General features: G+C 29.9%; 3 protein-coding genes, 1 long non-coding RNA gene and 1 other non-coding gene across 12 annotated transcripts; 3 read left to right on the top strand and 2 right to left on the bottom strand.

The window, feature by feature from the left end:
* The first annotated feature begins 635 nt into the window (after positions 1 to 635).
* On the top strand, positions 636 to 9,709 carry tho2 (THO complex subunit 2-like protein). Of its 3 annotated transcripts, none has more exons than XM_069129142.1 (28): positions 636 to 818; positions 959 to 1,002; positions 1,589 to 1,680; positions 1,777 to 1,890; positions 1,988 to 2,103; positions 2,194 to 2,324; positions 2,402 to 2,781; positions 2,845 to 3,023; positions 3,130 to 3,722; positions 3,803 to 4,037; positions 5,267 to 5,384; positions 5,466 to 5,628; positions 5,716 to 5,897; positions 6,032 to 6,316; positions 6,395 to 6,507; positions 6,590 to 6,785; positions 6,868 to 6,996; positions 7,060 to 7,188; positions 7,251 to 7,496; positions 7,577 to 7,728; positions 7,806 to 7,935; positions 8,011 to 8,116; positions 8,317 to 8,351; positions 8,423 to 8,533; positions 8,599 to 8,659; positions 8,736 to 8,797; positions 9,341 to 9,405; positions 9,520 to 9,709. In XM_069129142.1, the coding sequence occupies exons 1-28, from the start codon at positions 754 to 756 to the stop codon at positions 9,548 to 9,550; spliced, it is 4,263 nt and encodes a 1,420-aa protein (XP_068985243.1). In that variant the 5' UTR covers positions 636 to 753; the 3' UTR covers positions 9,551 to 9,709. The 3 variants fall into 3 exon arrangements, with proteins under 3 accessions (XP_068985243.1, XP_068985241.1, XP_068985240.1); XM_069129140.1 differs by having other exon boundaries at positions 637 to 818; positions 6,032 to 6,313; positions 7,251 to 7,508; XM_069129139.1 differs by having other exon boundaries at positions 637 to 818; positions 7,251 to 7,508.
* Positions 9,710 to 9,797: 88 nt separating this feature from the next.
* Positions 9,798 to 11,687, bottom strand: LOC138187896 (centriole and centriolar satellite protein ofd1). The gene is made up of 4 exons (XM_069129145.1): positions 11,494 to 11,687; positions 10,737 to 11,400; positions 10,536 to 10,666; positions 9,798 to 10,455 (listed from the first exon to the last, which is right to left on the bottom strand). The coding sequence occupies exons 1-4, from the start codon at positions 11,526 to 11,528 to the stop codon at positions 9,990 to 9,992; spliced, it is 1,296 nt and encodes a 431-aa protein (XP_068985246.1). The 5' UTR covers positions 11,529 to 11,687; the 3' UTR covers positions 9,798 to 9,989.
* A 781-nt stretch (positions 11,688 to 12,468) lies between these two features.
* On the bottom strand, positions 12,469 to 16,396 carry Xpc (DNA repair protein complementing XP-C cells homolog). Of its 2 annotated transcripts, XM_069129144.1 has the most exons (7): positions 16,290 to 16,396; positions 14,342 to 16,160; positions 14,065 to 14,270; positions 13,731 to 13,995; positions 13,479 to 13,647; positions 13,015 to 13,343; positions 12,469 to 12,859 (listed from the first exon to the last, which is right to left on the bottom strand). In XM_069129144.1, the coding sequence occupies exons 2-7, from the start codon at positions 16,031 to 16,033 to the stop codon at positions 12,689 to 12,691; spliced, it is 2,832 nt and encodes a 943-aa protein (XP_068985245.1). In that variant the 5' UTR covers positions 16,034 to 16,160; positions 16,290 to 16,396; the 3' UTR covers positions 12,469 to 12,688. The 2 variants fall into 2 exon arrangements, with proteins under 2 accessions (XP_068985245.1, XP_068985244.1); XM_069129143.1 differs by having other exon boundaries at positions 14,342 to 16,320.
* A 271-nt stretch (positions 16,397 to 16,667) lies between these two features.
* Positions 16,668 to 19,727, top strand: LOC138188308 (uncharacterized). Of its 5 annotated transcripts, none has more exons than XR_011175461.1 (8): positions 16,668 to 17,200; positions 17,560 to 17,618; positions 17,832 to 17,980; positions 18,177 to 18,237; positions 18,422 to 18,470; positions 18,650 to 18,706; positions 18,884 to 19,128; positions 19,212 to 19,727. It is a non-coding gene; the product is annotated as an uncharacterized LOC138188308 (long non-coding RNA). The 5 variants fall into 5 exon arrangements; XR_011175462.1 differs by having other exon boundaries at positions 16,673 to 17,200; positions 18,884 to 19,042; positions 19,152 to 19,727; XR_011175464.1 differs by having other exon boundaries at positions 16,683 to 17,200; positions 18,884 to 18,950.
* LOC138188566 (small nucleolar RNA SNORD31) lies at positions 17,424 to 17,492 on the top strand. The gene has a single exon (XR_011175555.1). It is a non-coding gene; the product is annotated as a small nucleolar RNA SNORD31 (small nucleolar RNA).
* Positions 19,728 to 19,800: the final 73 nt, after the last annotated feature.

Below are 19,800 nucleotides of genomic sequence, written 5' to 3'. Positions count from 1 at the left end.
TGATATATAAATAAAAATTATTCGTATTTAGTACTGTTTTTACATTTTTCCCATGAAGCCATTTAAAGCGCGTATGTTCGTTTCTTGTATTACGTAAAGTATAAATTTAATCTTCGGAGAAAATCAATATTCTATAATTATATTTATATCCTATATATATACTGTCATAAGATAAACAACATATTTTTCATAAATCAAAAGTAGATAGGATAATATACTGATTTAGTAGTTTCAGTAGTTCATAAAACATTTTCAGTGAAATTCGATTAGCATTTTTTCGCTAAATGTCTCTTTAATCAATACTATATCTTTAACTAATACTTTATTAATATTCGAAAACGTAGCTTACTATGTTCTAATGTATTATAAATCAGATATTAGAATTTAGTGCTCCTCAGATTTTTATTATGTGTACTGGGCGACAATATAAGAAACTGGAAATAAGAACACAACAACCTCTTTGTACTTAACAGAAACTGGGTCTAAACTACAAAGAAATAAATAAAAATATACTTCTGCGTGCATTTTTATACCTTCAAATATATAAAGATCTCCAATCTATTTATTAATAAGTAATTACGTAGAAGGAAGATTTTAACAATAAGAATACCAGTCTAGATATAATATATGGCGTAAGAAAGATCGCGCCACGATAGCTTCGAGGACGCTTGCAATGGTGCAAAATGGAGTCTATTAACCTGTGATGTTGATACAATTGTTTTTAATTATAAAAAAGCTTTTCATGGAATTAAAATGGCTGGTAAAGTGTGGAATACAGATATATGGAAAGCATGGGATAAACATGGAAAAAATGATTTGTAAGTGGTTAACGTCCGAAAGTGCGTTCGATTAATATTGAATTGATATTGCATACTTCTGTGCAATTGATGGTTGCAACTTATCTCTCCTGTTTCTCGCTCTTCTGAAGAGTTAATTGTCAATTAACAACTGTTTGCAGCCTCAAGTTAATCAAGCACAAATTTAAGGAAGGCAACACTGCAGGTGAGATTACAAGAATTTCTCTTAACAGCTTGAGCCATGTTTCCACACAAAGTGACAATTTTACGCGCGCTGAAATCTATCAATGTTACACTTATCATATCATCAACGTTTCCATCTGTTTATGAAATAAACGATGTTCACATAGAAAATATTTCTCCCTGTTTGTTATCTGAGAAATATATTCCGAAAAGTAAAAATTTATGAAATGTATTTAAGCGCCAACGTTTCCTTATATTCTTTTATCTATGAATGTAAATAATTAGGGTGTGGATTTTTATGCAAATACATATCTTAATGAAAAACCTCAGTGGAAAGTTGTTTTACGCATTGAATATTGTAAAAAGTAAAAGAGTTTATATATGTGAATAAAATATAATTTTGAACTATTTCGTATTTCAATCAAATTAATAAAAAGTTGATTCTCAAGTTCTTTGTTAATTTTGCATTATTTTTAATTTTGATATATGTAACTGTAAATTATAAATTATGAGGAATTGCATTTTTGAGATACATTTTACAATATATAATTATTATTTGATAGTTCTATATTTTTAACATATTTATGTGGTGGTATCTTTAATTTTAGAATGGAGAAGAGGATTGTACGAATTAATTTCAAATGGAATCCGTGGGAACATAAAAAAGGACAATGTTGTTCAAACATTAGGTGAACTAACGGTAAGATCAATGGTCAATGACAATATTACAATAATTCATTTTTCCAACTATTAGTCTATTTTAGTTCTCTTTTATTTAAAATATATTTATTTGCAGAATATTGATGGAGCAATACCATCTGCAATAGTGGATATATTTACTCTGATAGATGCAGAGGCACATAATGAAGAAAGGAATAATTTTTATTATCTTGTAAAAGAATCAGAAAAGGTATCATTTTATAGGATAACAAAAGTGACTGAACTACTGGCTACATATTAAAATATTTCTAATGACATAATTAATTTATCATTTGCTTTCTATATAGTTTCTCACAGATAGAATATTGAAGGAACGTTTAGAAATTGATACATTGCAAGATGTAGGAACTTTAAAAAACAAGAATTTCCAAATCAAATTTATTAAAGTGAAGACAAAATTGTAGTATGTATTTTTTCCTATTTGTTTAAGTAAAATATTCAATATAAAAATTAAACTAATGAAGCGAAATCTATATAAAATATTTATTTACAGTTATAAACAACGGAAATTTAACTTATTTCGGGAGGAAAGCGAAGGATATTCTAAACTTATAGTGGAATTGAATCAGGAACGTCCAGAAAGTGAAGTAGCATCAATATTGGAAATTGTTAAGTCTCTTATCGGTAAAAAAATTTTGTTCCGATATATTCTGAATTGTATATTTTAAATGGATGGAACTATATGTATATCATTCTTTTAGGATATTTTAATCTTGACCCTAATAGGGTACTCGATATTTTATTAGAAACTTTTGAGAATCGACCTCAAGATGATGCGCTTTTTATCCCTTTAATTCGGTCATATATGAGTGACCAACAGGTACTCTGCGAAGTTTTAGGATTTAAATATTGTTCAACCGTCAATGCTACTCCATTTTCATTGCAAAAAGTCACTGCACTCATGTTACAACATGGTGTCATTAAATTAGATGATATATTACCTTGGTTGGTGCCAGATGATAAAACTATTATTAAAGAACATGAACAGGCAATGAAACAGGCAAAAGATTATGTTCGCAAGTTGAGCGTAATCTCTACGAAAGACAAAGAGGACGTACCAGAGGAGAAAGAAACTCCACAGGTATCTAAACAAGTATAGTTATATTTTATTAAAGATCTTATTAACGTCATTATTTTTTAAAAGGATAAATACACAAGTAATCAGAAGTTCGGGTTATGCGAAGCACTTCTAGAGACAGGAGCTTGGGAAGTAGCACAAAATTTATTCAATCGATTACCCGAACACAGTTTTACCGATCAACGTCCAATTGCATTAGCGCTGTGCAAAATGATTCAATCTCTTATCGAACCTGTTTATCGCAAGTAAATTCCATTCTAATACTTTCGTTACAAAGGATTCAATTAAACAAATTTAGAGCATGTTTTTATAGTTAAATTCTGTTACTGTACCTGCTACATTATATTTCAGAAATTGTATAATATCGCCAAAATTACAAGGTAGGAGAGTTCCACAATTAAAGAGCTCTCTTGCTCCGAAACTAATCGAGAGTCTCGAGGAGATCCACGATCAATTATTACCAATGCTCATAGTCCTTGGTCCCAATCTACATCATGATCCTGTTTTAATGTACAAAATCATGCGATTGTGTCATGCGGCCATAAAACAGTGTCCGTTAGATTCCAATAAGCAACCAATTGATAAAAATAACAATTTGTATTACGACGTGTTGACTATTCTCGATGTGGCGTTACTGCCATCGTTGTCGTTTATGGACTGTAACTGTTGCGTTGCCGAAGAATTGTGGAATATCTTAAAATACTATCCATATCAGAATCGATATTGTTTGTACGCTCGATGGAAAAACGATACACCTTTGCAACATGCTGCTCTTTTAAGAAAACGAGCAGATGCGCAAAAGAAAATTAAGTCTATCATGAAAAGAGTGAGTAAGGAAACCATAAAGCCCGTAGGGAGGTCAATAGGCAAACTTACACATTCTTCGCCCGGTGTATTGTTCGATTATATTCTTATACAAATCCAATTGTATGATAATCTTATAGGTATGTAAATAATTTTATGAAACATTCGTAAACTTGGAGGTTTTCATTTTAAATAATTTTTACTATTTCTTGTGTTACAGGACCTGTTGTAGATTCCCTAAAATATTTGACTAACATTTCTTATGATGTACTTGGTTACTGTCTTGTGGAAGCTTTAGCTGGTGCTGACAGAGATAGGTTTAAACATGATGGCACCAGCATATCTCTTTGGCTCCAATCCCTTGCTTCGTTTTGTGGAGCCATATTTAAGAAGTATAATATTGAACTTACTGGTTTGCTGCAGTATGTAGCTAATCAACTTAAAGCACAAAAAAGGTACGTTGTATATAAGAAACTAATTTCTTTTCAGTTAGTTTGTAACTGTCTAGATTTTGTACAAGTTCTCGTTCATTTTTATGATGTAATAATTACTTAATTGAATATTGAATATAATGCAAGAAGTTCAGAAATTTTTAAGCTAATTAAGAATAATTATCATTAATGTGATATTCTTAATCCCTTTTTGATTTTTCCTAGTGTAGGAATCTTACTACAATTAGTTTATTTAAAATGGATTAAACAGATGTTGGTTAAACAGGAAACAATACTTGTTTAACGTGAACTAAATACAATAACGTACTATAATTAAGACAACTAAATAGTTAATTTGCAACTTTCGTCAGCACGGTTCCAACGCTCTCTCTCACGCGGACTACACTCTCTCGACAACGCTAGCAACAATATCTCGACAACGCAATTCGCACTCTCTGACTTCTCGATTCACATTCTCTGACTTCCAAACTAACTCTCTCTGACTTCTCAACTAACACTGACTGTTAATTCGTCTTTCTCCATTAGCATCCCTTTGTTTTTTCTCTACCCCCACTACGCACGTGTTCTGTAACTGCTCGTGGCTAGGGTCATGCAGGTCTTGCCCCCGTAACTATTCGATTGAAGGACCGACGATACATTAATAGGCCTGTCAGCACTTAGGTTTTCTCGCGACATTGTTTATGGTTTGCCTGATATCTCTTAGGCCTCTCGTCCACGATACTACATTAATAAATTACGAGCTTTTTTCCGTTAACAACAGAAAGCTTTTACTAAATATATGTTATGCTCTTATGGCTCATACACTTGAATACATAGAAATTATCAATTGTATTTCAATTCTGCTTAAGATTTATCCAGACAAACAGTGTATTTTTTAAATAGAGAGTTTCTTTGAACATGTGTGATTTAGTACACAGTTAGTAGAAAAAGAGAAAAATTATTTGATAATTTTTAGATATATGAGTTCATTTATATTATAACATTATATAAAAATCTCATAACTATTAAAATTACGCATATATTCTCTTACGCAATAATTTCATTTCTTATGTTTTCATTTATCATATTCCAATTTTTATTTTTAAAGTTATTTAAAAGTATTCATTAGCAATCATTTTTATTCGTAAAGTATCTTGCATAATAATGCCTACGAAAACCGCGTAAAATTGCGCAATGGGAATAATAAACTTGAGATAAATAATAGTTATCTTATTGCTCACTTTTATTTTCAGCCTAGATTTATTAATATTGAAAGAAATAGTACAAAAGATGGCGGGTATCGAAGCCGCTGAGGAGATGACTTCGGATCAGTTAGATGCCATGGCAGGTGGAGACTTATTAAAAAATGAAGTAATTTTATTAATATATTTAATTAATCTATACATAAATATCAATTATAAAAATGTTTTACAATTATACAAAATGTTCCAGGCCGGCTACTTCAGTCAAGTACGCAATACAAAGAAATCATCACAACGTTTAAAAGAAGCTCTAGCTGAACATGATCTTGCTGTAGCATTATGTCTTTTAATGGCACAGCAAAAACACTGTGTTGTGTATAGGGAAACAGATAAATCTCATCTTAAACTCGTGGGTAAGCATTATAATAATATTTTTAATATTTTATTCTCTTAATATTTACAAAAAAATTTATTTACAAATTGTGTACTTAAAATCATAGGAAAACTATATGATCAATGTCAAGATACATTAGTTCAATTTGGCACCTTCTTGGGATCTACTATGACAGTAGATGAATATGTAGAAAGACTTCCCTCCATACATTCTATGCTCCAGGACAATCATATACATTCTGATGTCGCATTTTTTCTTGCAAGACCAATGTTTGCACATGCCATTAATGTAAGTTTCTTTTTGTATAATAAATATTATAATTGTATATGAGAAAATAGCCATTACATTAATCGATAAAGATATAATTACCAATTTAGGAAGTATTGTTATTGAACAGATCTAATTTTACATGTTGTTCTCAGATTAAGTATGATGCCCTACGTAAAGCTGATCCAAATTACAAAAAGATGTCAACTGCTATGAAGCAAGCAAAGTACGCAGAAGCTGCACAAGCAGTTATGGCACCTGTTGCTCAGTCAGTCAGACCTTTACATCCATTAAAAGTATGGGAGGATATCTCGCCACAGTTCCTGGTGACATTTTGGTCCTTATCTATGTACGATTTGTATGTTCCTGTGGAGAGTTACCAGAGAGAAATTAACAAATTAAAGCAACTCGCGGCACAAAGCGCCGATTCCAAAGATGTGGTGTGTTAATACCTTCTTATTCTAACAGCGATTTTTATAGTTCGCTTTTAAATTAATATACCTTTTTCTTTTTTTTAGAATGTTAGCAAGGGAAAGAAAGAGCAAGAAAGATATACAACTCTAATTGAGAAACTACAAGATGAAAGGAGAAAACAGGAAGAGCACGTTGAAAAAGTATTTGCATATCTAAGGTAAAATTTGTTCAATTTAATATTTATATGCTCTGTGGAAAAACCTTTTAATAATATTGTTTTATTAATATCACTTTATTAGACAAGAGAAAGATACATGGTTTTTATCTCGAAGCGCAAAATCAGCGAAAAATGAAACGATAACGCAATTTCTACAACTGTGTCTGTTTCCTCGATGTACATTTACAACCGTGGATGCCATGTATTGCGCCAAATTCGTTCATACTATACATTCTTTAAAGACTGCGAATTTTTCAACCCTTCTTTGCTATGACAGAGTAAGTGTATAATTTATTAGAAATTTACTCACTTTATGTATTACATATTGCATTATTTATCACGCAATATTTAATCTTATAGCTTTTCTGTGATATAACATATTCAGTTACCTCATGTACCGAAAACGAAGCGAATCGTTATGGAAGATTTTTATGCGCTATGCTGGAAACAGTAATGAGGTGGCACTCTGAGAAAGCCATATTCGATAAGGTATATTATTTTATAACATACTCAATAAATCCAGATGATTTTATATGTTTATCCTTCTTTTAGGAATGTAGCAATTATCCGGGATTTGTAACAAAATTTCGAGTTAGCAATCAATTCTCTGAAGCCAATGATATGGTAGGATTTGAAAATTACAGACACGTGTGCCACAAATGGCATTACAAAATTACAAAGGTAATGGTTTTATGTGATAAAATTCTTTTTTAACTGTAGATTAATATGCATCATTTATACAGGCGATTGTAGTTTGTTTGGATTCTAAGGACTACGTACAAATAAGAAATTCCTTGATAATATTAATAAAAATATTACCACATTTCCCTGTTCTGGCAAAATTATCTCAAATTCTTGAACGTAAAGTGGAAAAAGTGAGAGAGGAGGAACGTGGACAACGCCAAGATTTACACGTACTAGCAACGTCGTACAGTGGCCAATTAAAAGCCAAAACTCCAAACATGATTCGCGAAGCAGATTTTCATCACGTAGGGGATAAGGTCTGCCTTATTTTTATTTCATTTTTATTTTTCTTACTTAAAAATCAATTTTTATATTTATCTAATAGACTGGAAAAGCACAAGATACTTCAAATAGTGATAATTCGGATAAAGCTGGCGATGGAATATCGAGTAAAGAAATTACAAACGGCGACTCTAGGATAGAGAAAGAGAGTAAGGATCAACGAGAAAAACGAAGTGCATCGAATCAATTGCATCAGTAAGTCGAGTGACACATATTTCAATTTTTACTTCGAAAATAATCAGAAGATTTTACCGAGCTTTTATTAAATATAGTGACAGCTCGGAAAAAATTAGAAAAAAAGAAGAAAGCAAGGAAAGTTCTGAAGGAAAAGACAAACATTTAAAAAAGGACGAGATTAAGGAAGAGGACACGATAGATAAAAAAGACCGAAAATACTATAAAGTAACTATAAATTGGTTGAAAAATTATTCTATATTGTGTAATAAGTGCATTGTCATGTCATTAATTTAATTACAGGAGGAACACTATTATGGCAGTGGTGTAGATAATTTAGACCGTGACCTTTCTAGTGTATCAAATAGTAGTGCTAGTTCTGGACCCACGCAAGATGGATCAGATAGAGGTTTGCATTAAGAAGTTCTAAATATTGTCATTACATAACATAACATTACAGTTTCTTATAATATCTTTTAGAGAATATAAAGTTGTGTCAACTGCTGACACAATAAAAGAAAGTACTTAGGCAAAAAATACGTGTATTACATATATATATATATATTCCAATTTATTCCAAATTACAAAACCGATAATCTTTAATTTCAGATGCCAAAAGAAGAAAAGTTGAGAATGTACAAAAGGTGAGAATTATTAAATTTTACAATAATATTTTTCCTATATATTTGTGTAATTTGATTTTTAATGTTAACAGGAGGGTAGACGTGCTGAGGGAAGTCTTGACAAAAAAGAGCGCTCGAGTAAAGGCAAAATAAGGGATGAACAAAAAGAATTGCGCAGGGAAAAGAAATTTGCACGAAAAAGGGTATGCCTCAAATTTTTAATAAATGACACATTAATAACATATTCTAGTTTTTTCGTAACTTGCAGGATAGGACAGACGAATCAGCAGTGACGACCGAACAGAAAAGAAGAAAAGATGATGAGAAAGGTAAACATTTTTTCAAATAATATAAAATCTGTTCTAACATCAATCTCTTTATATAAATAATGAGGATGATTTTCAGCAAAAGGAACACATCAAAATGGTGATATCCCCGAGCATAGGGAGAAACATCATTATAACAAGGTTAGTAATTCTAATTGAAATTTTTCACTATTCATGTATCAAAGATATAAGAAATTGTATCTTTATTAAGATACATTCGAATAATTTCGAATACTTCATTCGTATTATATTCGATTGAATAGATTTTCTAAGGTATTTGCGTATTGTTGAAATGGTCATAAATAGGTCATTACTTGTCTTTCCCATACGTACAGAAAACATAAAGAACTTGAAAGAGACTTGCGTGTAACAGTCCTATTGATAGAAACGTAGAAAATAACACATTTCGTAAAGAACGTGCCACACTTGTTTTCGTAAATCCCGTTACATCAGTCTTACATTTTGTCCTAAACATTTCTGCCCATAAATTAACTTTTTAATCATTTTTCTAACACTATTCCTTGACCCCTTAGTTGATAAAGACGTCCGCTTCGAGTACATTGAAAAGACGAAATGGGAGACAATAGCAAAGACCAGAAAAACTAGGTGATACTATCAAATACCCAAACGCCAATTGCAGGATAGCATGGCATTCAGAAGATTCATATGAGAATGTATTTTCAGGAAAAGTCACCCTACACAAAGGAACGTACTCATGAACGGGAGGGCCGCGAAAGCCGGGACAAACAATATCCTTTGACTATACATATTAATATCCAGAGAAAATATCGCTTTAACATAAGAAAATTTCCATTTTCAATTATTAAAAAAAATAGAGGAATATGATCCTTAATTCTGAGTACTAGGAGAAGTTCGGATCCCAAACGAAGATGATGTACAACAATGGAGAAAATTTGACTTAACATTTTATATACTACGTTTGGTGTTGCATGTAATTAAGGTAGAATTCAAATAATAAAGAAAAAAGATAGCGAATAAATTGTATATTATATTAACGTCCAATTTTATAAAATAAAGTAGGTAACAAAAGCACTTTGGTACATGTTCTATTCAGTCTTAAATTTGTACATACGATTTGAATTTTATATAATTTATAATAGGACTTATCGATCACCGCAATAAAAATTCATTGATGCGGCACTTGTTTCATTCATTATTGTTCCCGATTCTTCCTTAATAATCAAGAAGAAATATTACATTTCTTTCTGTATAAAAAAAATCAGCATAAATATTTTATTATACAAATTACATTTATATATCTTTTTTTCAGTTTTTTTCATTTTACTTCTATTAGATTACTGTAACTATTATATCATGGAGAGTTGTTGATGAAATTATAATAATACTGATCCGCTTTCAAACTTTCTTCCTCTAGACGTTTAAGTCTCATCTTCGCATCCTGGAGAATATCTTCTGTTGAACTACTTTCGCTAATAACTATATTTGTATTAACAGTTTGTGTTGGAACTTCTATGTTAATGGGTCTTAATGAACGTATTCCTTCTACTTGTTGAGACAACTGAAGAGCCCGTTGTGTTATCTGTTCTATTCTTAATTGTTGATCTTGGATAAGAGCATTTAATTCTTCCTTTTCTCTAGTAAGAACCTCAATTTTATCCTCTTGTTTTATATCGTTTACAATATCTGTTTGTATTTCAATGTTTCGTAAATAATGATTAGATGATTCTACCAGATCTTCAGTTTGTACACCTTTCTGATCACATGTTTTTTTTAATTGTTCTTCTAATTTTCTATGGTCATCTTGCTCCCTTTGCAATCTATGTAAATCAGAATGTGTAATAACAAAAGAGAAATTGTTAATTTTATGAATATTAATGTTATAAATCATATATTATACCTATCTGCTTCTTGCAACAACAATCTTTCCTTTGATGTTAATTCCATTCCTTTTTGCAAAACTTGTTGTTCATTATTTTGCCTTCTTTCTTTTAGTTGTTTTTCTTTCAAACTCATATTATGCATAACATTCTATAAAAAAGATTTATATTTTGTTATTTTATTTTAGTTGAACTAATTATAGAATAAAAATTTGTATTACCTGAACTTGATGCAATTTTATATTTAATGTTGCAAGTTGTTGCTCAATGAACATTGCCTGTTCTTTTAACATCATTTCTCTCTTGCGCAGCTTATTGTCGACTATTTGTTTGTGCATGGATATTTTCCTTTTCAATGCAACTAATTTTTCTACATATAAACTGTGAGCTTGCCAAGAAAATTCAGTTTGCGTGGACTCATTACAAAGAGATATATTTTCTCTTATGGGCACATCATTGTGTATGTTATAGGAAAACATAGTTATACACTTTAATATGCATAAAAGCAAAGGCATATCATTTTCTATGTACTGCGATATAACATACTGTCCTTTAGGATCATGTGGATTGATACCTAATGTTTCCAAAACATGCAATATATAATCACTTTGCAATTTTTCATTACTCTCTTCCTTGCTGCCATCGGTTTTTTGAACTGTCTTAGTAGAAAAGTTAATTAACAGTGGTGCTTCACTAGCAAATACAGATAGTGTGTATGCGTAATTGTGATTAAATAAATATTCTGCTACTAGTAAATCATAAACGTACTGTTTCGCAGATTTGGGCTCATCATTTTTTAAAACAATATCTTTGTTTTTTAATGCATTTATTAAATTTTGACGAAGATGCGTTCTTATGTTTGATATTATCCCACATTTTTCAAACCTTGAAACATAAAACCAAATAATAAAATACGAATTATTATTTATTTAACCTTAAAATTTCTTCGTAGCAATTTTCAAATTTTATATAACTTACCATTTGTACAAAGTAGAATAATATTCTGGGTCCATATTACATTAAAAATCTGAAATAATTATTATAAAAGCTTCTCTATAAAAGACTCAATTTATTTATTATTTAGTAAACACTGTTGCTTATGTATACAAAGTTTAAATCCCATATGTTATATATCGATCGGTCGATAATATTCAAATAATAACGGTTCTAAAGCGATAAATACAACATTTATATAAATATATATTAATTTATTACGCATATAGTTCTTCAAAAATTGCCTACATTTATGTACATTCTATAGGAATATCCTATATAAATTAAGTATCATAATTATACAGCGGATTTTTATGCAAATTCGTATTTTTGAGAATATAATTATAAAAGTAGAACCTCGTTGGAAACGTTCATATTATGTGCATTCTGCGCAATTTTGTACTTTCAAATATTTCTTACAGATTTCCTATAGATGTAAATTTCTTACAGATGCATAAAAATCCGCAATCTAATCATAATTATCATTAATACACTAAATTAAATGGATATTTATGTATATTCAATCAGTAAAACAACACCCAAAATGATCCTTGACGTACAAATAAAATGGAATTTGATGCGTCCGAAGAACACTATTTAATCTGGCTCAACTGCACTGTTATATGCAAGCTTAGAAACAGAACATTTTGTTTTGAAATTTACATTGCTGTATAATATTTAATCAGGTTGATATATAATGTTAATGGACAGTAATTAAGTAACATTATAAAATAATAAATTAATAATTCTATAAAGTATGATACATTTCAAAACATGTAGAGAAACTAGATATTTTTTATTAAATTAAGTCAATATTAAATAAAACGCCTGATTTTCGACGTTCGCCGGAAAGTGTTCTTGACGTCTCGGAGATGTCAAAGTCTACAATGGTACATGAAATGGATGACGTCTCTCAGAAGTCATTGTATGCCAAGGGGTTAACAATATCTTAAAAAAATATAGAAACACTAGCTGCATATATTATACCAAAATACAATCTGAAAAATATCAAACGAAACTACATTTGAAAGACATATATATTAAAATTTTGTACAAGTTTCATTTACAAAATCTATCTCGCACGATTGTTTATAATACTGAAATAAATATAATAGTAATAGCTGCCTTATTATTAGTTTATTATTATTAGTTTATTATCATTAATTTATTATTATTATTATTAGTTGTCGATTTTGTTTTTTCCATAAACTCGTATCTCGTTGGTAATCGCTTTCTTATGGGCAGACCTTGAATCAGTCTCCTCCAATTTCCATAAACTCGTTTCTTTTGATTTCTTTAGTTCGCTTAATTGCCTCAACTTGTTCAACTTCCCAAGCTTCTCGTAAAACATCTTCGTATTCAGAAAAGATTATGTTCTTACTTGAAATTATAAGTAGTAACGAAATAATAAGATACATCATTCCTGTGATGTATACATTATTAAGGTTTTTTACAAAATGATTTATAATTTCATTTTGCGGTTTAAAATATTTTAGTCTTCTTTACTTCTGTTTTCTTATGTTTCGCCCGTTTATTAGTTGCCGATTTTGTTTCTTCCGTAAACTCGTATCTCGTTGCTAGTCGCTCTCTTATAAGCAAACCTTGAATCAGCCTCTTCCAATTTCCATAAACTCGTTTCTCTTGCTTTTCTTTAGTTCGTTTAATTGCTTCAACTTGTTCAGCTTCCCAAGCTTCTCGTAAAATATCTTCGTATTCAGAACAAACAACGTAACCTTCGAGTGCAGGAACTGCACCCATACTTCCAAAATTAAAGCCTACTACAGCTGGTGCACAATCAATGTTAAGCTTCCGTGCGATTCGATTTAATCCTGGAACTACATCATGATACATATATTAGTCTTAATTTCCATTTTTATCAATCATTATAATTATTTCTATTAATTTTCATACATTTGCTGCAGAACACATATGGTACATTATATGTATCAATTAATTCCTTAAGAACTTACGATTTATATGAACGGTGCCTTTTGGAAGCATACGTTGTTTAAATAAATCAACATTTCCATACTCATTTCGTGGAACAATACCATCCTTGGCTACTGGTGGTTCATATTCCATAGTTTGCCATTCACCAAATAATTCCAGTGGTGAATCCTTAATTTTCATTCCCGAAAGCTATTGTAATTAAATCATTTTACAAATTTGATTATTACAGAATAAATATTTACGAATGAAGAGATTGAAATAATTATATATACTTTATCGTATTTTGGACGAGCTTTGACTATTTTATAGGCCTCTTGATTTGGTTTTACGACTCTGGCTTCTTTTAGCCAAGTTTCCCTTGAACGAATAGTATGTACACAGTGGCGAGAGTAAATGGCTTCACCAGTAGAAGTATGTCCTAAGGGCACACAATCTGGAGGATACAATGCTTCAAATTTGAGTAAATGTCTTTGAATAACGTACAATGGATGACCTTTGATCTCGCTAAGCGTTCTAGGCAAAGGTTGCTCCAACTCTCTAGAACAAATGAAACTATCAGATAAAGAAGTATTGTGATAAGTAAAAATATTTAAATATATAAAATACCTTTGTAATAGCATTTCATCTTCAGCTCTAGAAATAGCAGTATTTTTTTCTTTCCAATAAGACAAGGTTTCAAGCCACCATTTTTCATCAACTCGTTGCTTACGTGTGACTGTAAGCCATTGTGCACAGTAGCGTCTAGTCACGTCTTTTATTAAACCTTCAGAATTCCAAGCTACTACATACAATACAGGCTTTGTTGCTTTTTTCTATAACAGAGTGCAATTGTTATTACCATACTTTAGTAGATATAATATGAATTGGTTCATAAATTACTCACATATATTTCAGGTATGCAATGGATTTTTTCATCCAATACACTCGTACAAATCCAACTTTCTTCTGATTCTAAATATATTTCAGCCCAAATATCTTGCCTTTCCTTTGTTTTGTTTGTTTGATCTTCACTATCAGAGGATACTAATTTTCTGTTCTTTTTTATAGTGTTCTTAGAACTTTGTGATGCCTCTTCTTTATCATTACTCTTCCTCACTGAACGTTTTGGTTTAGGCTGAAATTCTGCTTCAGAATCTGTTGAATCTTTTTCTATATAATATTTTGATTTTGTGCCATCAACCTTTGAAGACAAGTCTGTAGACTTTCTTGCTTTATTATCTTCAGAATTGATATTAACTTTCCGAGATCTTAATTGTCTTAAACTAGACATACTCTTTTCCTGTTCTGCAGATCCAGATTCATCTTTTTTTTCAGTACTTTTAGTATTTGATTTTTTAGTTGCTTTGCTGTCACTGTTAGAGTCTTTACTAGTATCAGATTTGTTTTTGCCCTTATAAGTCTGCAATTTTGAATGTAAAATTTTAGCTGCTCTCTTTTTGGCTTCTGCATTAGCATTTTTTTTGGCCTCAGAACTATTTTGAATCACATTTGTTTTATCAGAAGCTACCTCTTTTTCTTCCTTTTTCTTTGAACTTCTCTTTTTGGTTACATTAGATTTATCTTTCCCCGCAGTTTCCGGCTCTTTATCTAATTTAAAAAGTGGGTTATTACTATATATCCGATGAGGAGGACAAAGAGAGATAACCAATCTACAATTTAAACCCAATGCTCTCAATGTAGCAACGTATAATAATATCAATTCTTTATAGTTAGAAACTTTTTTGTCTTTCAATATTTTCAATAAAGTTTCTTTATCTATTTGTTTATTACCATTACTTACAACAGGCTCAAATGTAAATACGTGTATAAACCATTTTGTAAACTTTTCTAGATATATGAGGTCAATTCTATCTTTTGGATAATTTGAAGTAGAGATCAATGATAATACACCAGCCATTATTTCAGGCTGATTTATCTGGCCATTTAAACGAAAGCCATAAGCCAACCAACAAAGCAATCCTACTTTCTCTACTAATATCTGAGCATCTCTTAATCGTTTCTTCAAGATTGCTTTCAAATCTGGCTTCCCCTTTTTCTTTCTGTTAATCATTAAACAAGTACCTGGTAAAACAATCTTGACACCATCTTTTGGAATAGTGTATTCATTAGGAGGCTCAGTGTCTTCCTCGTTCTTTATTGTTGTATCTTCAGAGCCTTTTTTGGAGAGTGAACCTATACTACATTCACCTTGGAGCAAAAGTTCATTTATTTCATTAAACGATGTAGTATCTTTTACCTCTTTTTTTACTTTTTGTCCTTTTTCCTCTTTTTCTTGTAATATGGAATGGTCTGAATGTGATTCTTTCTTTTCAATGTTCTCATCGTTCTGTTTAAATTTTTGCGAATATTCTAAGTTTTTCAAGACCTGAGTGAAAAGTTCGATATTGTCTGTTTGACTGACATCCTCGAGATCCTCGTCATCGGTGCTCTCATCTTCGGTGTCAATCCGATACTCAACCGCCGCAGCATCAAGCTTCTTTTTCGCGAAGAAACTAGAATTCAAATTAATTTTCCGTGGATCAACCAGAAACTCATTACTGCTATCAGAACTGTCGTCCTCTGATAAACCATTCATTTCAAAAACGCTTTAAAAGCAAGAATTTTCCTTGTCACGAATTAATTTCTTACCAACGTCTTGTATCACATTGCAACAGTTTCTTCGTTTCAAAATGTACGAAATCATGTCTTGTTTATTATATTTACTGAAATCACAATTATAAATAGAATTTTGAGTACCAACAGTGATATCATGCTTTTATATTGTGAAATTTTTTTTATTTATTGAAATGTTATCTGAGTACATAAAAGATTACAGATAAATACGTATGTACCTAAAACATATGCGCATATACGTATATGCACACAAGCCCAACAAAGATTGAGGAAAACTTGTTCCGTATCTCGTATTATATGAAATACATTTTCTATTCTTGCGACCCTATCCCTTTTTGCAAATTCATTATCATTATTTACTAATAATGAATAAATTCAGTAGATTTCGGCAAAAGAATTGAGAAAACTATTGTATTTTATTAGATTTCCTCGACTTAAATAAATATACAAAATCTGAGAATAGTTAGTCAATCACATCTGGTTATTAAAAAAAAAAACAATATTAAACATATTTTTATTAATTCAAAAATTTCCTATCTATTTTGTATGTGTATATAAGATTCGAAAAATATCTGTAACGGTTTACTATATTTCCATCAGAGGGCATTTTTGATATATCGATAGGTCACTCTTCAAAATAAGTGAACCTAGACCATAAATTCTATTTAAACTCTGTCGAAGAGACGCTTCTCCTTCATTTTAGATTTCGTCGAAAATGGTAAGGTAAGAGTATTTTATATTTTATATAATCCACAGTTATCACGTGCATCGTTACGAAGTATCATAAAAATACGACATTTTTCAAGCAACAGATATTTCAGCATATCATTTACCATTATATTTTCTTTAATTTGCTATTGCTTCCTCAGAATTTTGATTTTATATTTTATGTGATGATACGTAAATAGTCTCGTTCGTATGAGTATTTCTTGATTACAACCTAGAAATACGACTCTGAATATTTTAACCTATATTCGATTGATTTTCCTGATTTAATTTAATGAATCATTTGGAATTCGATTTATTTTTTCTTCTAGAGTTAGTTTAAAACGTTAAAATTAGTCAGAAACGTGCTTTGGATGCCCTCTTGCTGATCAACTTTAGTTTCGGCTTGTTTGCAAGTTTTCCGGTGAGTATTATTTCTTTAAAACAAGTTTAACAAAGTATTTATTGCAAAAATAGAATATCTATTTTTAGTTTTATTGCATTAGCTTGGTGTCTGCTGTGATTTTCAATTTTCACTTCATTCTTCTCTAGTTATTTTTCGGTAATTTTCTGAATTTCATATTTTTATTCTCACGTTAGATCATCTCAGATTAATTTTTCGAACGCGAATTTCATTAAAAATTAGTATTTCATATGATGACATGATACTGCCCCAGTCTGAGTATTATATGAGTGATTCAGTTTTCTGAAGAGATTTATAAAAATATGTATTCAATTTATTTAATTGAGAAGTATGTAAGTTGAGTTTGTTTTTCTTTCTAGGGAAAAAATGCAAGAAATACAGTTGCAATACATTGTAATAAATTCCATTGATAATCTTGGTAAGTTTTTCTTAAATAGAGTAAAATATAATTTTAAATTAAATCTTTTTTTATGATTTATTTGAATGAAATATGATGATCTATATAGACCGCCCCGGTCAAGCAGAAATATAATGTAGATATTATAAACCTGAATATTTATTATATTGAATATGATTTTTACTCATAATCTTTAATAAGAAATATATAAGAATATCTGTTTACTTATTTCAGATGCAAACAATGAAAATGGTTGAATATGGTATCACACCTATGATAATATAATATGTATAGTATATAAATAACTATGGGATAAAGAAGATATATAACATGAAATAGGAAAAAATTTAAGCTTTGAAAAAGAAAAGAAAGATATTAGGAAGGTAATTTAAAAGCAGTTTATTTTACAATATAGGCATAAAAATATTACAAAAATTTTCTATGATGAGTAATTTAAAAGTTATCCCTGTCTTACATGCAAACATGGTGATATTCTTTCACTGATATAAGAATTTAATATTATGAAGTTTTGCTAGTAATGTATTTTAATTATGATTAATTCGAATTATTACTTTACAGGAAAGATGTATTCATGAAAATAATAATTAAACCATGGAACCTCTTTTTTAAAGATAGGAAGGTAAATAATTTTTTTATTAATAAATATTTCCAAATTACAATAGTTTCTTTATGATGATATTTGACAAGCATATGTCTGAATAGATTTGATGTTACTTCCTTTGCTGATTACAATGTATTATTGCAATTAAGTCGTAAAATATATATTTTTTAATTTAAAAAGTCTAACATCTGTTTTTTACCAGATTCTATAATTTACTTGAGCACGATGTGTATCATTACTTTTTCAAACAGGTGAGTAACTGTATAAAAAGAACATAATTTTATTAGGAATTAAGATGATGATCTAATAATATACGCTAATATGATTTCTTATAAAATGATTACATCTTGCCCTCACTGAATTGCAACTTTAATTTATGCAATTTTAATATAAATATGTTGATTTTAATAAACTTATTTTTTGTCCATAGGTTTTTTGCACACATATTAATTACAAAGTTTAATACCAGAAGACAAATAATAAAAAGGTACAGTATGTTAAATAATTAAACAAAAAAAATTCAAATTCAGTTACTATAGTGATGCTTTTAATATACGCTATGAGCTTTAGTGATAATTAGTTTTTTCCACTGAATTTAAACTATATATATATTTTAAATTATTTAATGATATAAAACCTAATGTATTATTAATTTTTGTTTTAGATAAACTTGGAAGACAGGATTTGAATAATACCAATACGAATTTGTTCTTAAACTAATTAAGTCACATGTATATATACCTTTTATGAATATATATGATTTTCTAACTAAAGAAAGTTTTGTTCTTATATGCATATATTTCTCTACAATTTATACAATAGAGTAAGAAAGATAGAAGGATAGATATATTTTCCACTACTTACTTTCACCATAGTTTATTATTAGTTTTCCTTCATATCAATAAACATGTAAATTGATACTCTTATATTAGACAGCTATGCGTAAGCATGTGTGCCAAGGATAGTGATTAACTCTCTATTATGGAATACAGACCATTAAAAGACAAGGTTGTCGATTACACCGGGATAACATAGTGTTGTTGGTACATCAGTTGTCACTGACCAGAAGGCTGATATCACTATACTATTATTGGCGATTATCACAGTGGAGATAGCTGTATGTATATGTACATTACCTTATAAAAATATTTGTACACCACAAAAATCTTTTATGCATACATTGTACGTGTTATATAAAACGTCTTGAAATAAGGTTGGGTAGGCTGATTAAGATTTTCTGTTTCATTAATAAAAGATGTATGATATATGTCATATGTGAATGATATTGTAAAGTAAAACAAAGATCGGACTAGATGAATTATTTTATTGTTAAACACAAATTCACAAAAGCCACTGCTGCTGTAAATTCAATTAAATGCTAGTAAGATAATTATGGTAGAAAGTAAGATGATTAAAACTGAAGAAATATTGAATGATCCGATATATAATTTGAGGGAATTTACATAATGTGTATTTGTTAATTTGAACGTGAGTTTAAATGCGCCTATAATTACAAAGTAATCATTTGTTCATATATTTTATGTTGAGCACTTGTACTTAACTAACGTTAGTGGGCAATTG

The sequence above is a fragment of the Bombus flavifrons genome, chromosome 16 (genome assembly GCF_040668555.2).
Source record: "Bombus flavifrons isolate JBK064 chromosome 16, iyBomFlav1_principal, whole genome shotgun sequence".
Lineage (NCBI taxonomy): Eukaryota > Metazoa > Arthropoda > Insecta > Hymenoptera > Apidae > Bombus > Bombus flavifrons.
Note: the sequence above shows the minus strand (reverse complement) of the source record. Positions and strands in the feature narration are given on the sequence as shown.